Raw genomic sequence first — 24,371 nt, forward strand, 5'->3', positions numbered from 1 at the left:
AAAGTGAACCTGCTTAGTGTCAGCCTGGATGCTTACCTGAATTATCAACATCATTCAGCAGACTGTCAAGGTTAGAATCCACAGGAAGAACCTTGATCTTGTCCACCTCATCTTTGATGGTGTTGATCCGGTCCATTACTTCGTTGGCTGTGTCATTAGCGCCGGCGGCCGTAGTCTTGGCCATGTCTATGATGTCACCAATATCGTCTGGAAACACAAGCGGCACAAGTTAAAGCCCTGCTCAATGCTGAGAGGATGTAGAAGAGCAGGTAAAATGAGTTTTTCTTTCTTTGTCTCTCTATATATCACTCCCTCACCCTTTTACTCTCACTCCTTCACTGCCATTGTCTGTCCTTCCTTGCCTTCACTCTCACCACTAAATTTGATGTTTTGCTCCCTCCCTTCTCCTTATATCCCCACGTCAACACCTTTCTCTCTATTTCAGTCTCTCTGACTGCATTTGTCCCTTCGTCTGTCCCTCTCTCACACTGTCAATCTTTTCTCTCTGTCTCTGTTTTTATAAACAGTGTCTTAGCGAGACACGTGGGGGATCTCCTACCTCGGTTAATCTTGTCTAGCTCATCTTTGGCGGCTTTGAGGTCCTTCTTCAGGGCTTCCTTCTTCTTCTCTGCCTTGTTTAAGCGTTTCTTCTGAGCGTCCAGTTCATCTGTGGCAGCTGGGAAACGAAAGGTCAGTGGTCTGTTAGGCTGATGTCCAGAATACGGGGGACACAATTAACATTCTCTTTGGCATTATTGGACAGAAACCGGAGGCAAACTGATGGGCGATTAAGAACCTGAAGTCCAATGATGTCTGATAATTAATTATCAGCATTAGTTAAAAATACAAAGATTATCCTGTACCATTCAGGTCCTTTTCTGCGTTTGTGGCTTGATCCAGAAGTGCACTGCCTTTGTCTTTGAGGTCCTTGGCTCTCTTGGTCAGATCCTGACCCTGTACATCCTATAATAGTCAAACAGAGTGGAATCAAAAACAAACACAATCATCAAACACAGTGTCACATATCATTTCTAATCTATGAGCCAAAGCACACAGGAGTCTTATCTAGTGAAGCCAGAACAAGTGAATGGATTGGATCTGATGCAGGTTTAAGTGGGATGTAATCAGCTAGGCAGAATAAGAGTGGTATTTGGACGGGAATGCCAAGCCAGAACAGGACGGAAGGCACCTTCCAGCTCTGTCACAATGAACGCTGACAACTCCCTGCCCAGGACTGAGTCCATAAAACTCCGAGGTCAGGGGTGTGAGGGTCGGCTTACCCTCAGAGCTTTGTCTGCCGCCTCTTTGGCCTCTTTGGCCGCCTCCTCTGCCGCCTTGATGGCCTCGGTGATGTTCTTGTAGGCGTCGATGGCGTCCACGGCGCAGCGCACCTCGGCGCTGCCGCTGCCGTTCCTCACGGCCCTGCGAGGGCGAAAACACACCGCTAAGCACCGCGTGGAGCTGCTTCCCGTCCCCCTCCCATCCCCCTCCCGTCTGTCCACACATAATAGGCAGGAACAAGAAGTGCTGAGTACCTTGCCCAAGGGGGCGGCAACAGTGCCCCAGTGGGAAATCAAACCGGCAACCTTTAGCACAATGCTACACTGCCGCCCTGTGTAACATAGCCTTAAATAATGCAGAATTCTGTTTCAGATGCCCCAGAGCAATAACAAATGGAAATGTAAAAAAAAAAAAAAAACAAACAAGTATGAGTATGGATTAAGCAGGTTTTAAGGATACACTGAGTTGTGAATAAAACTGAAGGCGCCACCAGGGCATGGATTACTGCATATTTTTTTTTTAAATTAAACAAGGGGAATGAGCCTACTCTTTCAACTCATTAGCCAGCCGTTCCAGGGTCCTAGCGTGTTCTTCTGCCTTGTTCACAATGTCCTCCTTTGATGCAGCCAGGGAGATATTGTTGACCTTTTTGATGAGATCGGTTTTGGCTCCATCTAGCTGTGCCGCCAGCTCCTCGTACTCCTGTTCAAAAACGCACAGAAACGCCGTTGTTGCAGCACGCAAGAAACACCAGACGTTCGCCTCTGGTAATGTCACATGAACCGCTCCCGCTGATTGTTATCTGAGTAACAAAGCAAGTTAAAACTTGACCGCTGCCTTACAAGAGGATCAAAATAAGCACAAGTGTGAATGTGTTAAATGAATTATCAAGTCTACAGCTTAACATGGTAATCAACAAAGTAACAACATGGTAATCAACAAAGTAACAACCTACAAAATAATAACCCTTTGTTATTGTTTTGTATGTGAATGGAAGATACCCTAGTCCAGTGGGACCTATATATCTTACAATGCCGATTCAAACCAGCAACCTACTTGCATCACCTCTACTTTCATGACAGTCATGCCACATTACTGCCCACTTGTTTACATTTTGGAGTCAAGTCAATTTAACCGCAATACGGCTTGTCCTTAGCATCATGCTACTAAGAGAATATAGGTTCAAGCACACATTCTGCTTTTTGTTTCAGCCACTGTAAGGCGACTGCTTCAGTCAATGCACAAGACTTTTACTGACCTTTTTGCTGTCTTCCAGCATACGCAGGAGGTCTGCTGTGTCCTTCAGCTGGTCTTTCGCCATTGTGATTTGGTCGGCTACTTTCTTGCGCTCCTTCTCCAGGTCTTCCTTTCGTTTCTGATGGTCACAGATTTTTACCATAATTTCTTGCTAATTAGCTATTTTTAATTTTTTTTTTTTTTTAGCTGTTTATCGCTAGATGCAGTGCTACCTCGTGAACAAGTTAGGACACAAGTTAAGACGCAAGTTAGAACACCAGTACGGAGCCTTCACAGTTGGCGCTTGCAATTTTTAACAAGTGAAAATTTGAATTATTTCTCTTTACCAGAATTTCCTTCAGAGCCTGGCCGTTGAGTCCGTTCTGGCGGTTGGCTTTCTTTACGGTGTCGTCCGCCTCCTTCAGAGCCTCCTCCAGGTCTTTCAGCTTGTCCTCATGCTGTTTCAGTAAGCCAGCAAGCCGGTCGGCAGTTTCCTTATTGATGTCGTATTGCCGTGTCACGTTGTTCTTAATGTAGTCCAGCACTGAAACACAAGTGGCAAGGTATTTACCCACCTGCTTCTCACATCCCAACATTGTTTGTTCTTTCAACGTTAGCCCCCACCATCAGAGCAATCATGTATCATTAGGGATGCTCTCTGGAGAGGCACAATGCCGGTAAAAGCCACTGACATGACAAACACTTTTCTTCGGATTCATTTTGTAGAGAACTTTGGTTCACTTCAACCTCCCATTAAGAGATTCCTGTTCAATTTCAACTGAAAGCTGAAGTACTGATGCGTTTTATGTTTGTTTTTCCCCCAGAAAACCCTTGATCCCTTTAATGGGGGCAAATATTAACTCCAAAAATTCAGGTTGGGATGATTGTGTGGGTGTCACTACTTCCCCCCTTCCAAATGAGTTTCAACAGTGAGCCTGTTCTCTCTTTGCTTTGGAGCCCATCTCTGTGGGGTGGTGGTGGGGGGTAAAGTGGGTCAGAGAAATGGAGTATGACAGAAGCATCCAGAGGCCTGTGCATTCGGAGACTTACGTTTCCGCGCCTCCTCTCTCTCCGTCTCGGCCGCCTTCTTCGGGTCACTGAAACTGCGGTCTGTCATCTCCTTCAGCATGCGTTCTGCATCCGCCAGCATCTTCTCCAGCTCCTCGTTGGGCACCACGCCTCCGGTATTGGTCATGTTGGACAGCTGCTTCAGGAGGTCTGTGGAGCAGACACAGTCCAGCAGAGACAGAATGAGAATCACAGCTCCGGTTCTCTCTCTCTGTTCTCTCTCTTTTGGCAACACTACATCATGTCACGACAATAAGGTACCGTGGGAATGAAACTGGAATTGAGAGAGACCGATGGAGAGATGGAGGGGAATGTAGCAAGAGAAAGAGAAAGAGAGAATCTGATAGGGAGACGGCGACAGTTAGACAGCCAAAAACAACAGAAACAACAAAAAAAGACAGGCTGCTCGATAGAAGTTCAAATTAAAGATGGGGACAGAAACAGACAGAGACAAATACAGCCAGAATGAGGAATTTCTCCAGAGGGTTATTAATTATTAAGTAAAGGCAACACTACAGCAAAGTATTATCAAGTAAAGTTCTCCAATCAGACAGAAGGGCTTATCTAGAGGAAATGCAACTGTTAAGTTAAGGGTTCTGAGCTCTGGACCAACAGGTTATTGGTTCAAATCCAAGGTACTGCTATCTGAGAAAGTACTCAATGTCAATAGCTTTAGTGACATTACTGCTGTAAAAAAAAATGCTACTGAGGCTGTTTGATGGAATATAAATTGAGCTGTAACATCCGGAATTGTAAGTATTTTCTTTTACATTTGCATGAGATAAGCTTAAAATATTGTGGGGATTTACCGTTTATTTTCTTGATTAGGCTCTCAATCTCGGACATCAGGTCTTTGGCTCTCTGGTGTGTCTTGTCCGCCTCCTCTATGGCCTTCTTTGCAGTTTCGGAATTATTGTTAGCCTGGAAAGAAAACAAACAAATGCGATTTAATGTGAGAGAGTTAAGGGTTTCTTTTCATCAGTCACTGTGCTTTGGAGCTAAAAACAGTGGACTTCAGCAAATAGGGCTTTCACTGAATGTCAAAGATGGCTTTTGACAAATGAGTGATATAAACATGCGCTGGTGTGGAGGTAGAAGCTCTCATACCTTTTTCTTGAGTACGCCTATGTCATCATTCAGAACCAGGGCCTCCTCTTCCAGCTGTTTGACCTTCGGTATCTGACTGCTGACGGTGGTGTTGTATTTCTTAACAAGATTCTGCAAGAAGGGAGAGAAGTCTGTAAGCTTTGCACCCCACAATACATCGGTCCCTTCACTAAACTTGCATCCTGTTCCATGGTGTGTGGATGGGGTTGCTGATGCATGCAGCACCTACTTTGAGAAACGAGACCAACACATGCTTTGGAGCAGACATGCGTTCTACAACCGGAAAACATTTTCCAAGATAAACTCATACTCCAATGCACACATTCACAAAACGAGTCTAAATGTACAGCACACAGTCTCACACCAGCATTCCCTCCATTGCACACCTTCAATAACACACGCTTTCGCACTAGGAGATTAAACAGAAAATCGACGATTACAAATGCCCAAAAACAATAGCGCCCCTTGGGGATGAATAAAGTACTATTGTGTTGTGCGTGATACCTTCTTTCCCCACTTCCATTGATTATGTGTTTAAGCGAGCATGTGTCCTGGCACTGTTGAGCCCTGAAACAAGTGCCGGCACAGAGCTCAGCGACAGACCGCCCAAAGGAGTCTTATCGGGAGGATTCTGGAATGCAAGAGTAAACACGCTTTCTGTCAACGCGCTTGTGGGGGAGGGGAACTCTTAGGGAGCAAAGAGCGACCTGTGTGACAGCGTGCCACTGAGAACGCGGGGCGCCCCACGCTGCCGATTACGCTGACACTACCGGCTCGTTTGCATCTTCGAGCGGGCGCCCACTCGGTTCAGCTCTGGGAGGGTGAGGGGGGAACGGGGCCGGGGGCTGGGGGCCGGGGGCCGGGGGCCGGGGTACCTTGGTGGCGGTGATGGCGTCCTCCAGCTTCTTCAGACGGTCCTTGGCTGCTGAGCTGGCGCTGACGTTCTCCAGCTGGGACTTCAGCTTTGACAGCTCGGCGTCCAGTCTCTCCAGATCGTTCAGTAAGGTCTGGACGCAGTTATCACAGTCTAAGAGCGAAGACAAAATCAGAAAACGTGATGGAAATTTTCCACACCGGCCCAACCACACTTTAAAACATTTGCTTTAAATGCTAAAACGTAAAGAACAGCTTCTTCCACCTGTAGAAGATAATGTGTTAGATGGTCCTCAAAATGTTATGATGGTCCATAAATGCATCACACCTAGATTTCAAAAAGGATGAACTCAAAAGAAAGCTAAAATAAAGTAAGGCATGGATCAGTTGCTGCTTTTAGAATTGATCTTAATTTCTCAAATAAGGTAAGGCCATGTCAATAACATAATTTTTTAAATTATCATCAACTTCATAAAGGAGGGTCTTTAATTCCTTTGTGATACTGCTAAACAATTTACAGTCAGGAAATCTTCATGCATACTGTAATTTGGCTCATCCAGAACTAAACTAACCTTGACACTGCTCATCTGTGGTGTCTTTAGGCTCCAGTGAGTTCTTGCACACTGCAATGGGAAAAAAAGTACAAATTTTTACTCAGATGAACAAACGGCACTCAGCTGCACACAGAAGCAGAAAGGCGTGCACTTCCGTCAGGTGCAAAAACTGTCAAAAATAAACACTTCCCTGAGTTTTACTTTCTCACAGAACAACCTCAGAGAGGGGAACATGTAACAGGTTTGGGTGACATGCTACAGGTGTGGGTAACAGGTGAGGTGGACATGTTACAGGTGAGAGGGACATGTTACAGATAAAGGAGCCATGTTACAGGTGTGGGTGGCAAGTTACAGGCGAGGGGGCCATGTTACTGGTGAGAGTAACGTGTTTAGTGTACTCACCTCCAGTCCTAGAGTCACAGCCCCCGGGGTTACCATTGCAGTTGCATGGGAGACAACTACCCTTGAAGGCCATGGGATCACCATAATAACCAGGAGCACACCTGTAGGATGTGGAGAGGAGTGTCATGTTAGCGAGTCAATGCAAAACCACTCTAACTCAGTTTCGAGTCTGTCCATGTTACTCCAGGTCATCCTACTTTTTAAACCGCACTTCAATTCAATGAATAAATTGTGCCATTCCTGTCCTCAGACCAAATCTGGAACAGACTGCATTTCAACTGGTACACTCATCTGAAGTACTTCCTGTATTTGTATTTCATTTTTTATTTTACCACATCAACACAGAAGACACCAACCTTCCACATCTGGGTCCAGTGTAGCCTTGCTTGCACACACACTCAAAACCTCCAGCAACCTGCCTACAGCTGGTAGCAAAGCTGCAGATAAAGACAATAAAACACAATGATTTACCCAGCTGAACATTTTATGACAATGAAACACTGTCTAAATAGTATGTAATGAAAGATGTCAGCAGTCAAACGTCAGTAGTCTTTGTCCACACCATTATCTGTGATTCAATTAATTAATTGCTATGCACAATTGTGCTATTGTGCTACAATTTTAAATGGTACAATTTACTATTGTAAATGTCAATTTCAATTTTTAATTTTAATTCATTCATATCTTATTTTAGTGCTTCAAGACACCAAAATCAAATGCTGGGCCTTACTCCTGTCAAAACCACTGTAATCATAAATAAGTTTAATCTGAATTGGGCGTGTCTTTGCCTAGAGAAATAAAACCAAATCAGATCTGACAGCTTCAACATTCTACTGGACAATGGACACTCGAGCTCTTGGCCAGCCACCCATCCAAGGGCCCCGCCCCTTCACGAGGTGACGTCCCTCGCCGACACACTGACCTGTTGGACTCCGCGTTGAACGGACATGGGCAGACCTGGCACGTCCTCTCAGCGGCATTGCCGTAGTAACCCTCCTTGCAGCGCTCGCATTGGTCACCGGCCGTGTTGTGCTTGCAGTTCTGTGAGGATGGCGAACACAGAATACAGCTGGTGATTAAAGGGCTTTCTGGAACATTCCCCACCTTTACCCCACCACTGTCACTGGCAAGATCTTTAATGAAGGACACACACAGCTCCTAATGTGATCTCTCTCTCCCTGTGCCTGACCATGAATCTCAATGCAAGTTTAGGCTGTGGCTGTGGTTGCCTCTTACTCTGTCTTTTGCGGCCACATCAACCAGCACGGCACAGGTCTGGTCTTGAGAGGTGGGTGTGGGATTATGTAAGAGGTGAGGACTATATGTGCGAGCACAGCGTGACCGTCTCGGGTTTCACAACTCCGGCACGGTCGACACAATGTGGAGCACCCCAAAGCCAGCATGTAAAGGCAAATCTGCTGACGCTATCGGCAAAGACCTGTGGGCTTCACAGGTACAAAGCAACCAGTGGTAATCAGCTGGGGTGTGACCCTCACCATGACACCCCAGGCCAATATTACACACAATATTTAGCTTAGAGACCAAATATCCAAATACAGCACTGACACGATAAACATTCCACTCACATGGCGTGCCCCCATAGTGTGTGTTCTCTGTGTGACCAACCACCACACCACATACAGAAACAGCTGCAGGTGAACAGTCTAGACACTGACTCAAGGGCGGGAGACACATTACCGGCATGTCAGCGGAACTCTCCTACTAGTTCAAAGTTATTAGTCATATTTCTCCTGTGGCCGGTTCTGACTTTGATGGTTCCGATTCTCAAGGATGGGCTTCCAGAATATTCCACTAGTCACTGAGAAGCTGAATCTATATTGTTTGATTTTTTTTTTTTTTTTTTGGCAAACTTAATCTTCAATTTTCACCCATTAACGTGACTTTGCGTATATGTGAGTGAATGTGTGTGTGCGCATTTGTGTGTGTGTTTGTGTTAGTAAGAAGAGAGAAAATATAGGAAGAGTGAATGAGAGAAAGAAGGAAACACAGAAAGACCAAAAAGACAGAGTGAGGGGAGAGACTGAGATGAGGATAGGGCAGAAAACATGAGTGTGTGACAAAAGAGAGAACCAGAGGGACAGAGGGATGGAGTCAGAGGGAAGAGGGAGACACTCACCAGACATCTCCCGGTGGCTTCGTCACACTCATTGGAGAGGCCATTACAGGAGCAAGGGACACAGTGGCCCAGGTACAGCCCTTTCCTCTCCCTGTAGTGACCGGGAGCGCATTTCTGTAAAAGAGGAGAGGAAACTGTCACTACAGCACAGGTACAGGAAGTACTAACCTCAAATCGGCAGCAGTGTGGCGCAGTGGTGCGGACTCAGACCTTCTGTCGAGAGAGATGCTGCTGACACAGCCTCTACCTGAACCATTCTGCTAGTTTCTTAAATGGATATGACTCATGTAAGCTATGGAACTCCCCTTGGATAAGAGTGTCTAGGACAGTAATAAAAATACGTATAGCAAAAACAATGATAATATCTGTGAGGAGTAGGTCTCACAAGTCAGCACACCTGAGGCCAGGTAAAGCCGCTTGGCTGCTTGAAGCAAGCAGCGTTTAACAGAATCCTTGCCAGCATTATTACACATAATACTGTAACAATTAAGAAATCATTGCGTTTGTGTTGAAAAAGCCAGAGAACTCTCTCTTTGGCACTCCCTCTGTGATGTAAGTGTGAGGAGACAGAGGAGGCTTGAGCCTGGGTGTGTTATTGCTGAGACAACACACGGCATGTGTGGAATTCTCCCAAACTTCCATAACTCCCTCACTCGTGGCAGGCCGGACAATAAGGACTGAGTCAGAGACAAAAAATTATTAACTAGTGCAATGCCAAGGTGGTCTCCTTTAAAAAACATTACCCTCCCTGAAACTGTTCGGCTAGACCAGAAACCTGTGGGGTGGTTTCCTTGGGAACATAAATGCATAAACAACTGTGTTGCACCAACAACACGTAAAATACAGACAGATCTCTCTTTATATTACGCAAACTGTGGCTCAGACAATAATGAAGCCCACAGAAGGAAAGAAAGCAAGACAAAGTAAACAAAATCATTTTGAATGATTTCTTCCCATTTGTACGTTTCCAAGAGAGAACATTAGCAATAACATTTACTGTAAATTCCTTTTTTTCTCAATTCCATTCAAAATGCAGCATTAAAACTCCCCACTGTTACCTGATTTGTGGAACTGGTTGACTGGTCATCTAATGAAGGGAGACGGACGCTCTGTCCGCTATTATCATGTACAGATGGGTACTCAACCCTTTGGGTATCTTCGTCATGTAGAGATGGGTATCTGACAGCCTGTTCTCCCTGGTCATTTAGAGATGGGTATCTGACGGCCTGTTCTCCCTGGTCATTTACAGAAGGGTATCTAACAGCCTGTTGTTCTTGGTCATGTAGAGATGGGTATCTGACGGCCTGTTCTCCCTGGTCATTTACAGACGGGTATCTGATGGCCTGTTCTCCCTGGTCACGTAACGACGGGTATCTGACGGTCTGTTGTCCTCGGTTGTGTAGAGATGGGTACTGAATCCTCTGTTGGCCCCCTTCATGTAGCGATGGATATCGAACTCTCTGTCCTTCATGTCCACGAAATGGTTTATAATGCCCCCTGTCAAAAGGCCTGTTTCCAGCCCAGCAGAGGCCAACCATGGCCCAGTAAATGAGAGTCCACCTCATGTCTTTCATCCAGTGAGTAGCTTCGAAAACAGATGTGAGATTCCCTGTGTTGCTCGAGTTAAAGTAGCTGCCCTGTCTCTCTGCCTCTGCCTCTTAAAGAGGAGCGGAGCGGAAGCGGGCTAGCCCCGCCCACATACTCGTATCTGAGTCAGGTCTGCTGCAGGAACAAGCTGCTGCTTACACACACATAGTCACTCACAGTCACAAGCACGCACACACGCATACTCACACATATTTCCAAACAAAACCACATACACACACACAAACACAGACACACACAGAGCCTATGCACACAGACCCCCTGCCCACCCCAAACAACACACACACTGACCCTAAATACAACCAACATACACATTTACACTCACACACAGACCCTCTACCCAAACACACTTCCTACACACAAACACTCACAGACACACACAGACACAGACACAGACACACAGACCCTCCATACAAACAACCTACACACTCACACAAAAACACACAAACCCTCTACACAAACATGCCCCCCCAACACACACACACACAAAACACAAAAAAAACACATATGCGCAGACCGTCCATACAACCAACATATACATTCACACAAACACATACTGACCCTCTATAAAAACACCCCCCCCAAACACACACACACACACACACACATACATGCAGACCCTCCATACAACCAACATACACACTCACACATACACACAGACCCTCTACACAAACACCCCCCCCCCCCCCCCAAAATACACACACACACACAGAATAAATCATAACAGTGCAAACGCATAACCAAGCCCATCCGCCTGCTTCAGGCTGCTCGGGCGTGGCCCTCACCTCCAACCACTCCTTAGCTGTGTCTGTGTTTGCATGTAGTCAGACTATTCCAGACAATCCCGGAGCGGGAGTCACACCTGAATCACGCCGTAGAGTCCGCCGCGGGCGCTACAAAATGCAGGGTGTGGCTCAGCGCACACTGCCTGACACTCCGCTGAGCAAGTCACCACACCCAGAAATCTGTCAGGGCACCTCCTACCCCCCCCTTCCCTCTTCGCCTGCTACCTTTGCGCTGCGGGGCACAGATCAGATAGCTCAGCACACGCCCATACTGACTGCGTCAGACACTGAGTTTATGTTACCCTGTGGCAATGCGAAAACACATAGCAACAACGTGGAAAAATAACCAAGCTGAACCATCACAGCTACCCAGAATGGACGAGTTTTCCATATCCTATCAGTGTGATCCTGGCGTGGTTTATCTGCCTTGTGACTGAAAGTGAAATTATATCAACATATAATACATCATATAACATGTTAACACTACACATCCTCAGGAGGATTAAAGGTTAAGATCTATCTGAGAAAACAGTGGGTGGAAAGTTGGTTATTTGAGGAGCAAACTGAAAACAGTGTTTTGTTTCATGCTGGTGTTTCCACGACACAGCAGCAGGTCTAATCATTGGCATTAGTCAGGAACGATAATAACCTTCCCCTGGGGCTGCGGATTTAGCCTCACGCAGGTTCTGACAGTCACTTTCTGGGAACACTCGGCAAGCCCCAATCAGCGGAGTTTCTCTATTCTTGTACTTTTCCTCGGCTGAACTTCACAGCGTATCTCCCTCCCCCCTCAAGCCTTTCAGGAAAACCGTCCACCATGAGGCATTAGATTTAGCCTCCGTGACCGCACTCACCCCCACCCTCCAACCCCCAACCCCCCCCTCAAACCCGCACCCCCCGACCCGACCGTCTCTCTCTCTCACCTGGCAGGAGTCCCCCCTGTGCCCCGGCGGGCACTCGCACACCTCCACGGTGCTGGCGGACGCCCCGCTGCCCGTGGGGCTGGCCTGCTCCAGGCCCACCTCCCCCAGGCTCAGGCGCTGGCTCTGGGCGAAATAGAGCCCCCGGATTCGCAGGTCCTCCAGGCCCGCCAGCACCATCATCAGCTCCTCTCGGGACACGGGCCGGTTGGTGCCGCCATGGCAGAAGTTACCCTGTTCCAGCACGGGAGGGGTTCGCACACGGGACACAAGGAATAAACATCAATATATCACTGAATAGGACAATTTAATACAGATGAGAGAATCTTTTATGTATTTTACAGAATTATAAATATGTGATTTAATATATGTAAACATATACTGCATATATGACAAAATGCATGATTGCTTGATATAGAATCAAATATATGAAGAGTTATGTTTCACAATATTGATTATATTTTTGATAATCAAATATAATAAAATATTATCAAATACTATGTCTTTCATATACCCACTGTCTATACAATAATAATAATAAAAATGACATAAAAAGGTATGGGGTGATTTGTCTGTCTGAAAAGCTGCTCTTCATTAGAGGAACAGTCTCCACAGTTTATCAGAAACAATTCATTTACGAAGGCAAAGGCAAATTTTCAGCATACCAGAATTGTGTATCAGGTGAAACATTGCCATAATGGAATGTGACAGTACTTGTCTTATAAAGCAAGTGACCAACTGATGAAAAGTGACTTTATTGTGATGATTAAAGACAGAAATTTTTATGGTCTCACAATCTTCACAGTGTTTTGCTTTATCAAAAAAGTCCTGAGATGACAATTCGGTACTGGTCTTTTTGGATAATCTTGGCCCCCTGCCCAGTGAATTGGAGTGTGAGACTCAGGAATGGCTATTACCTCGAGTAGCTGGACTCTTCCGTGAAACAGTCTGTCCGGAGAGGGTGCCATGGGGTCCTGGTGGACCAGGGTCATCTGCTCTCCCTGGATAAAAAAGGTAGAAAATGAATTCAAAAAACAAAAGACTGGCTCTTTTTCAACACCTCATCATCACAGGAAATTACATTACATCAAATACAGTGGATCAAATGTGAGGCAAAGCAGCAACATGGAACACCTTTAATCTGTTACTGCAGCATCAGAAAACCTACTCATCCCTCCATTTCCTTGCAAAGAAGTGGCCTTCATAATTGTGCGCTAACCTTGTTCAGCAACAATTGATTTCAAGTGGGCTATTCTCCGGCATACTTGAGAAGAGAACCGACTGTTCGTAGCGAGAGGGCTTGGTTTGACTGACAGCTGAAACAGGAAGTGAGAGAACAGGGAGGTGACTCACTTTGAGCTGGATGTCCGGCCTTCTGTCCAGGAGGGCCATGCCCTCGCTGGGAATGCCAAACGACTTCACCTGGTAGGTCAGGTAGCCGCCATACGAGGACACCTGTGACAAGGGTGGGAAGGGGTTCACTGGTGATTAAGGGGGAGCAGGACAGCATATATACAAACATAAGAACATAAGGTGAGTAGAAGACTCAAATTGTCATTCTTCCCATAGTCTAGAGTGTATCTAGCCCCTGCATCAAGTCATAAAAACACCCTTAAACATGGTCTGCAATGGTCACAGATCACAGTGTTGTACAATACAGCGATTATCCATTGGTTTGGCAATAGGTCGGTTGAGGAGAGGTTTCAGAGAGGCCACCATCTTAGTAAGGGACCACAATCCGTTATGAAGGACATAAAGATAAAACAGATATAGGCCCTGCATAACAAGGATTAAACGGTCAGCAGAATGGAGTCAAAAGAAAACTGTGGAACTCTGTAAGATCTTGATCATTCAAAACCATATTTTCTACATTTTTTATGACACAAACCACCATTAAACAACTGCCTACAAAATCAGCTTATATACATTTTTAAAAGAGTTCAGTGGCTGCACAGTACGGACAGCATTACCTTGCCCTTGGCTACAATACAGTAAGCCTACCTTGCTGGCAACATACTCACCCTGTCCCCCAGGTAAGATGGTGGCGCCACCCAGTGGAGGTTTTGGACAGCAGCAGGTAGCTCCTGAACATCTGCCACCACAGTGTTGCTTGCTGGATTGTAAACTGAGGATACCTCCTCCTGATTGCTCTTCTCCAGGCGCCAGCTCTGCATGTCCACAAACTGTCCAGACAAAGCCCTGGGGTCAGTCCCTGTTTCACTGTCACGGTAACAGTGAAACAGTGTCTTTTCACACTTCAGAGCGACAGATTGCACCAGGATTTTGCCAAATGTTGTAATTAAGGCTTGAAACTTGGGCTGATTTGAGCTGAGGTTAGGGTTAGGCTTTGGCTTAGCGAAAATGGTAGGGGTACTGGTTTGGCATAAATATGGCCATAAAATTGCTCTGCCATTAAAAAGGGGCTGATGATTGTGCTAGGAGAGCGCGCACACACACACACACACACACACACACACACACACACACACACACACACACATACACAAATACACACATACACACATACACACACACACACACACACACACACACATACACAAATACACACACACACACACACACACACACACACATACACACACCCCCACACACACACACACACACACACACAGGTTAGACTCAAATGAACCACTTCCAAATCTGCATATTCATTAGATCTAGTTAAACACTCTCCCTGGGGTTCATTTTCAAATACCAACTGATTTTATTTATAGAAATCAAAAGGAATTTCAAATTCAAATTAGCTGCAGATGCTAAATGATTGATGCAGAGTGCGCTACTGTTCATTTTCAGAGACCAGCCGTGGGGGCTCTTAAATGTAGTTACTATGAAAGAGCAGGGATGGGGGCTGAGCACTGAACAGATGGCACCAACAAGAGATGCTCCTCTGTATTCTCCACCCACGTGCTTTAAAAAGTGGAAGGACGACAAAACTCTCCTGTCTAACATTTTGACTGTTTAAATACATCACAGATTAAACATCCAAAGTTTGCATAAGATTCTCTTAGTGTTTTATGACATGCTTTCTATGTGTCTTACTGTATTCCTCCTACAAGCACAATAGGTTAATGTTACTGTACATTTGACTGATTAACTGATTGATTGATTGATTCCCCACCTTTGCTCTGCGTTTGTCTGAACTCCGGCACTTAGTTGTGGCTCCGAAACAGAAGCAGCTGGTGCATCCTTTGGGATTGGCTGCGTCGAAGTGGAATGACCCCGCCCGACAAGAGTCACATTTGGCTCCTTCCACGTTTTTCTTAACAAAACGAGAAAGATAAAAGGTCAGGATGTTTTCATGACTGAATCAGAATCCAGTTTGCACTTAATAAATATTCTTTCACTTATCACTGAAAAATATCATGTTCATATTCATTTATTATTTATTACGCTATTCATTTTATTCTGCCTTTTATCTTATGATTAATACATTGTGAGAATAAATGTATTATTAGTGTCACAGTCAATGAGATGCAGCATTAGTGTCTGGGACAAAGGCTGAAAAGTGACAAGGGATAGCATACTGTTGATGAGACAGTGTAGTGTTACTGTTGTATAATTGAAGAGTGACAATGTAGTGTTATGGCCCCGTCATTGAAGAGGACAGTGCAGTGTTACTGTTCTATAGTTGAATAGGGACAGTGAATAGTGTTGCTGCTTTCTAGATGAACACCAGTGTAGTGTGAGTGTCAGGTCTGGCTGAACCGGAGGGACAGTGGATTCACCTTGCAAAGACACACTCCAGTTTGAGGGTGGCACACCTCAGGCACCGTACCCCCCTGTTTGCAGTTACACGGCACACACTTAGGGAAGCGATAATAACCTGGGGTACAGCGGTCACACTGTCGCCCCCCGACCCGGTCCTTACACCTGCTCCGGAAGAGAGAGACATTACACCTGCAGCATTCATAGAGACAGAGGAGACGTTAAATCTGCACCATTCACAGAAACATATTACACCTGCAGCACTCAAGGAGAGAAAGACACGATGACTTGCACCAGCGCTCACACAGAGTGAAGCATTAAAACTACATCATTCACAGAGATAGAGGAGACATTACACCTGCACTATTCACAGAAAGACATTACACCCGAGATTTCACGGAGAGAGACATGACAACTACACCATTCACAGAGACAGGAGAGAGATTACATCTGAACTATTCACAGAGAGACATTACACCTGCAGAAAGAAAATGAGTAAAAGAGGGGGATATAGAGAGACATTAAGGCAGACCTGCAGGAAAAAAAAAACCCTAAAGAAGATAAGGAACACACAAGAAGAGTCATGAGAGGATGGGACTCACGAGCACTGGCCAGTGTCCTGATCGCAGTCACCCTCGGCCGGGTTTACGACCCCGTTGGGCGAGCAGTCACACCCTTCGCAGCCCAGCAGGGGGTGGTAGCTGAAGGTTTGGCTCTCGCACACGTCACAGGCCGGCTTGACCGTCTGGGGCGGGCAGATGCACTGGCCGGTCACCTCGTCACAGAGGCGTTTCCCACACTCACAGGCTGGGGAGAGAGACAACAGCTGTTGAAAAAATCTCAGACTACTGACAGAATCAAAATGTGAACTAAGCGACATGTTTGGAGATGCCTGTCGCACTCACGTCTGCAGTAGGGGAAGCCGTAGTACCCGGTGGCGCAACGCGTGCACTTTCGGCCAATGACATTGGGTCTGCAGGGGCACTGCCCCCCCACGGGGGCGCAGGTGGGGCCGGTGGCCCCGATCTTGTCACAGTTGCAAGGCAGGGCTCCATCATTGAAGAACGCCACCAGGGAGCGGGCGGAGTCTCTGCAGAACTGGGAGGAGCTGGAGCTATTGTGACATCACAAAGAGATGGATCGTTAGAACACAATCGAGATCTGTGATTTGGGCACAACCCTTAAAAAGCAGCTAGGGCTTTTCTCTGGAAACGTATAGACTTAATGCTTCACAGCTAAAACTAATAACACTAAAGCTTGCATTTGTGCTTCGGGAATGATAATAATCTGATTTCTGGAAACAATATCTCTGTATACATGGGTACGCCCAACCAAGCTCTCTCCCTAGGTTTAATTTCCTATAGAGTACCCTTGCAGCCTTTTAAAACACATGAGAAGCACCAGCCTGTCCTATAGCTGCACACCTCCATATACTCCACATACACAGTTTGTCGTGCATGTGCTGTATGACTCCACAGCTGATCTACAGACTATAAACAGTTTATTTTGAGTTCAGACCTAAAGGCAAACTGTTGCAGATGAGGCTGAAAATAGTCAGAGTGATATAATACTCTGGATGTCTCGTGATTGCGTGAGTCCCCACAACCACAGGACTTTCGTTTCAAAAACTCAGCGGCCACTAGATGGCGCCCTTAACAACATTTTCCCCAAAGATAATCAGTTTACTCTGAGTGAAAGGAAAAAGTTTCTGTGTTTGCCCACAGTTGCAGAATGTGTCAAGAACCACCCTCCCCTTCAGTTCCCAGTGTTATAAATGTTCTAAATCTAACCCTAAATATATACAGTCTTATAACTGCAACTTTTGATGTGAACAGCTGAAATACATTGCAGATCTCTTGACATCATTTGTATCCATCACCCATTAACAAAGCATGACTGTATATCACTTTTCCTTTCTTTCTTTCTTTTTCCTTCTCTTTTTAATTATAATTTCCAAAATTGATTGGTGCACCACAAAATTGTTTCTGTTCTGTAAACAGAAATGAACAGACAAGATTTTTTAAAAAAATATAAAAGCGTGTGTTGCATGCATATCACAGCAAAACATTTATATTGGAAGGTATATTTGAAGTTTACCAGAACTACACAGGGAGTGATAGTGCATTATGTCAAGGTAAAATTAAATAACAGAGAAGATTTAAAAAGGTAAAATACATACTTTATGTAAAAGCTGTTACCCCCACACTGGCTGATGAAATCAGAGGATTTGTCCAGTGGCTTTTCTTTGAGAATCTCGGGGCGATAGCTATCATCTGGAACTACCAAGATATAATCCTGAACCGAAACAAAACAACGCCTTATCAACGCAAAGCCTCCTCCGAGTCAAATCTCAGCAAAAAACAGGCGCTCATATTCAAATACACATTCTTTGTTGACTTATCTGTCGATAAAAAAATCCCCAGAATATGATGCTCGGAGATTAGGTCGAGGTTACATTATATATTACTTCATGCATTCCACTGTGGGATTGATTTGACAGGGCAGTAAAGCATGCCTTGGCATCATATTAAACAGCTCTGTGGGGCTTGGGTATCTCCTCCCAGGTTTTGTTTTTTTTTTATTTAGAGGTAATTCAACCCCAGTGCATAGGGAAATCTCTTCAATCTTTCACTTTTCTAGAAAAAATAAATGAGACTTCTGCTTCTACGGTATGTGCGTTCAGAAAATTGAGATTAAAACTGAAATTTGTTTTCAATATTATTAGAAACTTCTAGCACATGGATACTTGTAATGACTGATTGTGGAAAACTGTGAGTTTTACTATTTTTCTATTAAATTTACTAACAGACACATTAGGCATCCAGTCTCACTCAATATTTAGGTCTCCAAGACAATGACTACTTCAGCAGAGATTCTGGAATCCCTGATGGAAGCACACCGCACAGTTAATTAATGACCTGACTTTACATTATCAGGAGCTTTACACAGCAGTCATTAATCATTCTACGCATACAAGTAGCAAGAACATAGTACTGTAAAGCATGTTTTACTCTTCAGTGCCACAATACAGGACTACATGTGCTTAAAACAAATGTTATAGGTAAGGCCTAATCTACACTTAACGTGACCACAAAAAGCAAGCTTCAAACTTGGCTCCTTTCCATTGAAACCAACAGCGGAACTGACTGACCAGAGTGAGGGTTTTCCCGGGGGGAATTCTGAGTGTGATGGTGAACTGTTGCCGGGGAAGACCCAAGGCGATGCGCCGCTCGGCGACGACCACATCCCGGCACCCGGAGACGTGCGGGCAGAAGTAGGCGTTGACGGAGCCTGCGTACGGGGAGAGGGAGAGGACGGAGAGGAGGGGAGGAGGGTGTGGCGGGGTGGGAGAGCAGGAAGCATCACTGCACCGCGCTTAATCCCAGATGGAGGAAGCGCTCGCTTTGATCATCTCGCCCCCTAAAAGCATGCGCCTCGCGGCTAATCCCCTCTTTAAAGGGGATCATCGCTTCGCTTCATATACCGTGAGAGTGTCCTTACGCTCCTGACATCAGGTTAAAGGCATCAGGAATGCGGGGCCTCTGCAGACATCTCGGGGGTGTCTGGGAGTGAGCTATCGGCTTAATAAAACCAGAGCTGAGAGAAAGCCCAAAACTAACATACAGCAGGCAATGAGGTGAAAGCTGAAAGGGGCTTAAAAATGAATCACTCACTCCTCATGCAGAGGGGTACCCCTAAGATGTTATGTAGTTTTACGTGAATACTGTAAATAAGCAGCACCATAACTCACCCCTACCGAGACTTAACACCCCCTAACTCACCCTCTTCAAGGCTATAAACTCGTAGTGAGCCCCACTTTGGCTTTTAACCTCAGAAACACACTGCACCAGGGGTTAAAACCACCTCACACACCCAACCAGGGCTCTGAACCCCTCAATATAATTCATCAGGGCTTTGAAGCTCCTAGCACAACCCACTAGGGATTCTGACACCCCTAACACACCCCAGTTAGGGCTATAAAACCCTTAACTCACCTGTCCAGGGTCGCCCTCCATCCACCTGCACTTCTACAGGGAAGGAGAGGTGTTCCAGCTGGCGGAAGTGGACCACGAACACGTACCTGCCCGCAGCCGGGGCCCGGGCATGGAAATTGATCTCAGTCTGCCAAGACAATCAATCAATCAATCAATCAATCAATGCATTTCCCATCATTCTGCTCTATCCATCAGACAGTAGAGGAGACAGAGGACAGAATCCCCCTCCAATCTGCCAGGGGACACCCTCAATTCCACCTGCCACTGTGGCATCTCTGCAACGCACCTGGGGGGATTTGAGCAGGACCCCTTCCCGGGGGGGCGCGCTGAGGGACTGGGGCGCGGCCTGTCGGCTCCGCCTCCCGGGGGCGGGGACGGAGAGGCGGCCCTCGCGGGCAGCCTCCAAAAGCAGCGCCAAGGAGGGCAGCTCGTACTGGGACGGGACGCAGGACCGGCTGCAAAGACACAGAGGAGTCAGAGAGGGGGGGGGATCGAGCAGCGGCTTAACACAGCCCGCCAGCCTCACCCCCCTTGTCACTGAAGTGTGACTCATTACAGCTTGCGTCACAGGGCGGCCGGGAGGTCCCGACACGCAAAACCCTAAATAATCTTCGCTTTGAAATCGGAATATAACGCAAAAGAGGCTTAAGAATCCCCTCGCTGTATAAGCAACTTATCCAAACGGTGTGATCAAAACAGGCCAACGCCTTCGCAGACTCAGCGGGCTGCCCATGCTGCTCGCGTAGAGGGCTGCTCAATCAGGGCGGGGCTCGGAGTGGCTCATTAAACGGGTGTTTCCCCACTGGCCCCTCTTTCTCTGACCTGATTTACCCCCTGTTAGCCTGTCAGCTGCAAACTGCCCCACACTCACCTTTGACTCCTTGCTTCCCTCTCTTCCCCAAAGGCCCTTCTAGCTCACTTCTTAAATTCTCATCCCTTCTTTTTCTTTTTTAGATTATTCCTATATTCCTGTTGACTTCATGGCTTTGAGCGGCTTATCAACATGTCGCAAACGCCTTTGCTGGGCCCTGCTTAGCATATTTTCTTTCTATATTTTCTTTTGTTTTGGTTTAAAAAGTGCAACTTCTCCTTTGGATAATGTGCACATAAATTGAAAAACAGTGACAGCTTTTCAAATGTCAATAAAGATTTTCTTTATTTTGTTAGAAGAGATATGAGCTAGCTCCTTGCCAAGAGAAACACAGGCCAGCCTTTTTCCCTCCCTCAAACAAGGATAATAAAAGAAACATGTACTTTTACATGATTTCAAAGCCAACATTACAATTTAATAATAACTCTGCGGGGTACCAATAATGGTTGGATGCTTTTGTGTTCAACAAACAAAATCTCCTCACCATCACTTTATCATTTCTGAACATCAAAGTGAATGCTGTTAACACACACAAAGAAAAAGGCTGGGTCTGAGAAAGACAATGTCTACATTAGCATGAAAATGACATCACATTACCATTACCTGTACCATTACCATTAAACACCTCTCAAAACCAACAACCAGCCACCTGCAGCTGGTCATTACTACAGTGTGGAAAGGTCCTGTTCCTTTCTGTGAACCAGATGTTCTGCTCGAATATTTAACAGCCTCAGGTAAGCAACCTGGCCTGCACTGTGGAATCTAAGGAATTACACCTGCATACCAGATGTTCACTCCCTGAACAGGCTGAGAAATTTCATTGCAGAATCTAGCAGAAAGCAGCGACAGTTCTTTGGTCCGTATGCTTGAATGGCAGTTATTTTATTATATATTATTATATTATTACTGGTGAATGCAGAATATTCCCCAAAATCCTTTGCTGACTCCTTAGAAAACCATATGTTGCATGCAGGCACGTGGGGTCTAACGATAAGGGAACTGGACTTTGGACCACAAGGTTGTGAGATCAAAGCCCATGTAATGTCTGTTGCACTTCCTTGAGCAAACTTGTCTCAACATGTACAGCCTTGTACTAAACATGTACTTCTTCAGTAAATATTGACTTGTATAAACGTTTAATATGTAAAATGCAATTTATGAAAGTCACCCCGGATAAGTCCTCTAAGCAAATGTTGAAGAGAGGGGTCCATTGAAAGGGTCATTACCTGTCCTCTGAGGATCGCCGATGGACGCAAAACACCTTGGGATCAACATACTCCATACAGAAGTCCTCAATAGGCACCGCATAAACCTTGTGCTGCAGAGAGGGAATTCACAAATGTTTCAGTGGGGAAAAAGAGAAAATGCACACAAACTCCCACACAAACTCATTCTGATTTACATTTAAGTGTAGTACTTAGAACTAGAGAGGATTTGTGGGGCGACTGCCCTGCATGCAGGGATGTTTACATGTCTGCTGAGCGTGCTGAGAGGGGCCCACTACTGAAATACTGTGACATAAGAACCAAGCACAATGAGGTGAAACATTCACCTCTCTGTCGCAACAAACCAACGAGGAGAACCAAACACACACACACAAGGTAATGATGTTTCCAATGGAAAGAAAAAAAAACTTTATGTACACTACATTTCACCAGGTGTCTATACACATTAAATAACATCTGACTAATGCAAGAACTGATGTCAGTAGAAACTGGAGTGGATAAGACTAATGCTGGATTTGCTCCAAACGGGAAATCCAACTGTACGAAAGTTACCCGCTAATCGCTGTGCACGAGATAAACTCAGGAGTCTCTGCGGCAATAGAACAAAAAAGAAAACAGCAGAATAACAAACCTTACATTTATTCATTTGGCAGATGCTTTTATCCAAAGCGACTTACATAGGTTACCGTTCTTTACAATGTTATCCATTTATACAGGTGGATATTTACTGAGGCAATTGTGGGTTAAGTACTTTGCCCAAGGGTACAGCAGCAGCGTCCCAGCGGGGTTCAAACCGGCAACCTTTCGGTTACGAGTCGCGCTCCTTAACCACCATGCTACACTACCTCCCAAAACAGCGTTTCTTCCTGTAAACAAGGCTCTCGCACATTCCCGTCTCTCTGAGAACGCAGAAATCTGCACGCGAGCTAAGTTTCGCACATTCCTGCCGCTGAAGTCTGTGTCGCAGGACAGAGGAGATGGTGGGTTTATCCTTACAGCTCTCCCGTAAGGCTGACCTCCAGCCAGCTCAGGGAACAAGATAACACCAGTGGAAACAAGCCCTCTGTCTCAGGAAGACGTACGATTATGCTGTGAAAAGGGATCAGCCCCGCAAACTGAGTATACACAGGCCTTTAAAATCTATTAATAACTGCATACAGAATACATCCACGCTACTATTTTAGTGAGACATATTTCATGGAAAATTTGGCTTGGCTTGGAGACTTGGCGATAAAAATAAATAAAAAAAAAAAAAACAATGAAAAAAACCCATGGGATGAATTCAATATATCCACTATGACGTTCTGTTTTTGAGAAACATTTAGGCAACAGCAAATTGTCCAGCATTCAATCAGCTGTCACTGAAATTGATGTGACTCTCGATTAAGTACACCCAAAAATACCCAAAGACAGCACCCACACTAAAACTCTCTGGTAAAATAAAAGTATTTATGGTGTTCTAACAGGAAACAAAGCTCATTAAAATTGACGTTTCAGTTTCCGCGGCGATCAGGACTCACCAGGAGGAAGGAGGCAGTGGAGGTCTGCAGGAAGAGGTCAGTCTTGTGGTTCAGCTGAAACTCAGCCACGCGACTGCTCCAGTCCACTGCTACGCCACGGCAAAGGAAGCTGCAGGGGACACACACAACATTACCTTACCCGTTACTGCTGCCATTACGAAACCTTTACATTACGTTACATTACATTGCATTGCATTCATTTAGTGGACACTCTTATCCAGCACAAAAGAACAGAACAGTATCCATTCAAGCTGAATGAGCAGCAGTGTCAGACCAGGCAGTGAGTGTGAGCACAACACCATTCAAGCACGACCACAAGTTTGCTTGTGTTAGCACTACCACAAGTACCTTTAACCTCTAAAGCAACCTTTCCCAAAACTAGTACCATACCTAGTGGCAAAACCATTACAATGGCTGTTACCATAACCACTACCAAACACATGAAACCCCAACTACAAACGAACACACCTGCTTGCATTTATGTGCAGAAAAACCCAACTGGACACGCAGGCCGATATGCGCAGGCCTGCAGACCCACAAACAAGCAGACCTCTATGCGCAGATACACAGACCTGTATGCGCAGCTGTAGATGTTGACTCTGGCTTGGGCCTCGGCCTGGCCGCTGATGAGCAGGTTGACGTTCTGGACCGTGTCCACCTCGCTGGCGTACTCCAGAACCAGCGCGTACTGACCCGGTGCAGGCACCCGTAGTGTCAGCTGCAGCTGAGCCTGGACACACCCACAGTCACACGGTCACACACTGCGCCCCCCCGATCACAGCTGGAGGGCCCCCACACTGAGTGGGGCACACTGCCACAACTAACCATACCACATATGAACACAGTGCCAGCAATACAAAAGACAACTGGTGAGTCATTAACTTACTTACAGATCTGAACTGATCGAACCTGACATTTTGCACCCTTTGGCAGACTTTAAATGCACTAAACAATAGCACCAAACAGTACTGTTGAGCAATATCCCTGCTGCTAAGAATTACGACTAGCAGGGACAGTTTTGGTTTTGATGAACACTGATTATAAAACAAGGGCGCTTCCAAATGA

At 45.7% G+C, this 24,371-nt stretch overlaps 1 protein-coding gene across 1 annotated transcript in view; it reads right to left on the bottom strand.

Annotated features, from left to right (window-relative positions):
- LOC118771428 (laminin subunit alpha-3-like) overlaps positions 1-24,371 on the bottom strand; it is an 83,999-nt gene that overhangs the window by 14,485 nt on the left and 45,143 nt on the right. Inside the window, exons 27-57 of the mRNA XM_036519418.1 lie at positions 23,879-24,036; positions 23,307-23,415; positions 21,787-21,878; positions 19,976-20,144; positions 19,690-19,816; positions 18,846-18,985; positions 17,874-17,989; positions 16,600-16,808; positions 16,297-16,501; positions 15,715-15,859; positions 15,108-15,248; positions 13,990-14,151; positions 13,322-13,423; positions 12,886-12,969; positions 11,972-12,202; positions 8,659-8,772; positions 7,444-7,562; positions 6,878-6,958; positions 6,522-6,622; positions 6,138-6,188; positions 5,568-5,719; positions 4,693-4,803; positions 4,395-4,506; positions 3,568-3,735; positions 2,865-3,061; positions 2,540-2,656; positions 1,829-1,983; positions 1,281-1,422; positions 864-963; positions 560-676; positions 37-207 (exon numbers count right to left, since the gene is read on the bottom strand). Coding sequence (XP_036375311.1) covers positions 37-207; positions 560-676; positions 864-963; positions 1,281-1,422; positions 1,829-1,983; positions 2,540-2,656; positions 2,865-3,061; positions 3,568-3,735; positions 4,395-4,506; positions 4,693-4,803; positions 5,568-5,719; positions 6,138-6,188; positions 6,522-6,622; positions 6,878-6,958; positions 7,444-7,562; positions 8,659-8,772; positions 11,972-12,202; positions 12,886-12,969; positions 13,322-13,423; positions 13,990-14,151; positions 15,108-15,248; positions 15,715-15,859; positions 16,297-16,501; positions 16,600-16,808; positions 17,874-17,989; positions 18,846-18,985; positions 19,690-19,816; positions 19,976-20,144; positions 21,787-21,878; positions 23,307-23,415; positions 23,879-24,036 — 4,198 coding nt within the window. The remainder of the gene's footprint in view (positions 1-36; positions 208-559; positions 677-863; positions 964-1,280; positions 1,423-1,828; positions 1,984-2,539; positions 2,657-2,864; positions 3,062-3,567; positions 3,736-4,394; positions 4,507-4,692; positions 4,804-5,567; positions 5,720-6,137; positions 6,189-6,521; positions 6,623-6,877; positions 6,959-7,443; positions 7,563-8,658; positions 8,773-11,971; positions 12,203-12,885; positions 12,970-13,321; positions 13,424-13,989; positions 14,152-15,107; positions 15,249-15,714; positions 15,860-16,296; positions 16,502-16,599; positions 16,809-17,873; positions 17,990-18,845; positions 18,986-19,689; positions 19,817-19,975; positions 20,145-21,786; positions 21,879-23,306; positions 23,416-23,878; positions 24,037-24,371) is intronic.

This window comes from Megalops cyprinoides, chromosome 24 (genome assembly GCF_013368585.1).
Source record: "Megalops cyprinoides isolate fMegCyp1 chromosome 24, fMegCyp1.pri, whole genome shotgun sequence".
NCBI classification, from domain to species: Eukaryota; Metazoa; Chordata; class Actinopteri; order Elopiformes; family Megalopidae; genus Megalops; species Megalops cyprinoides.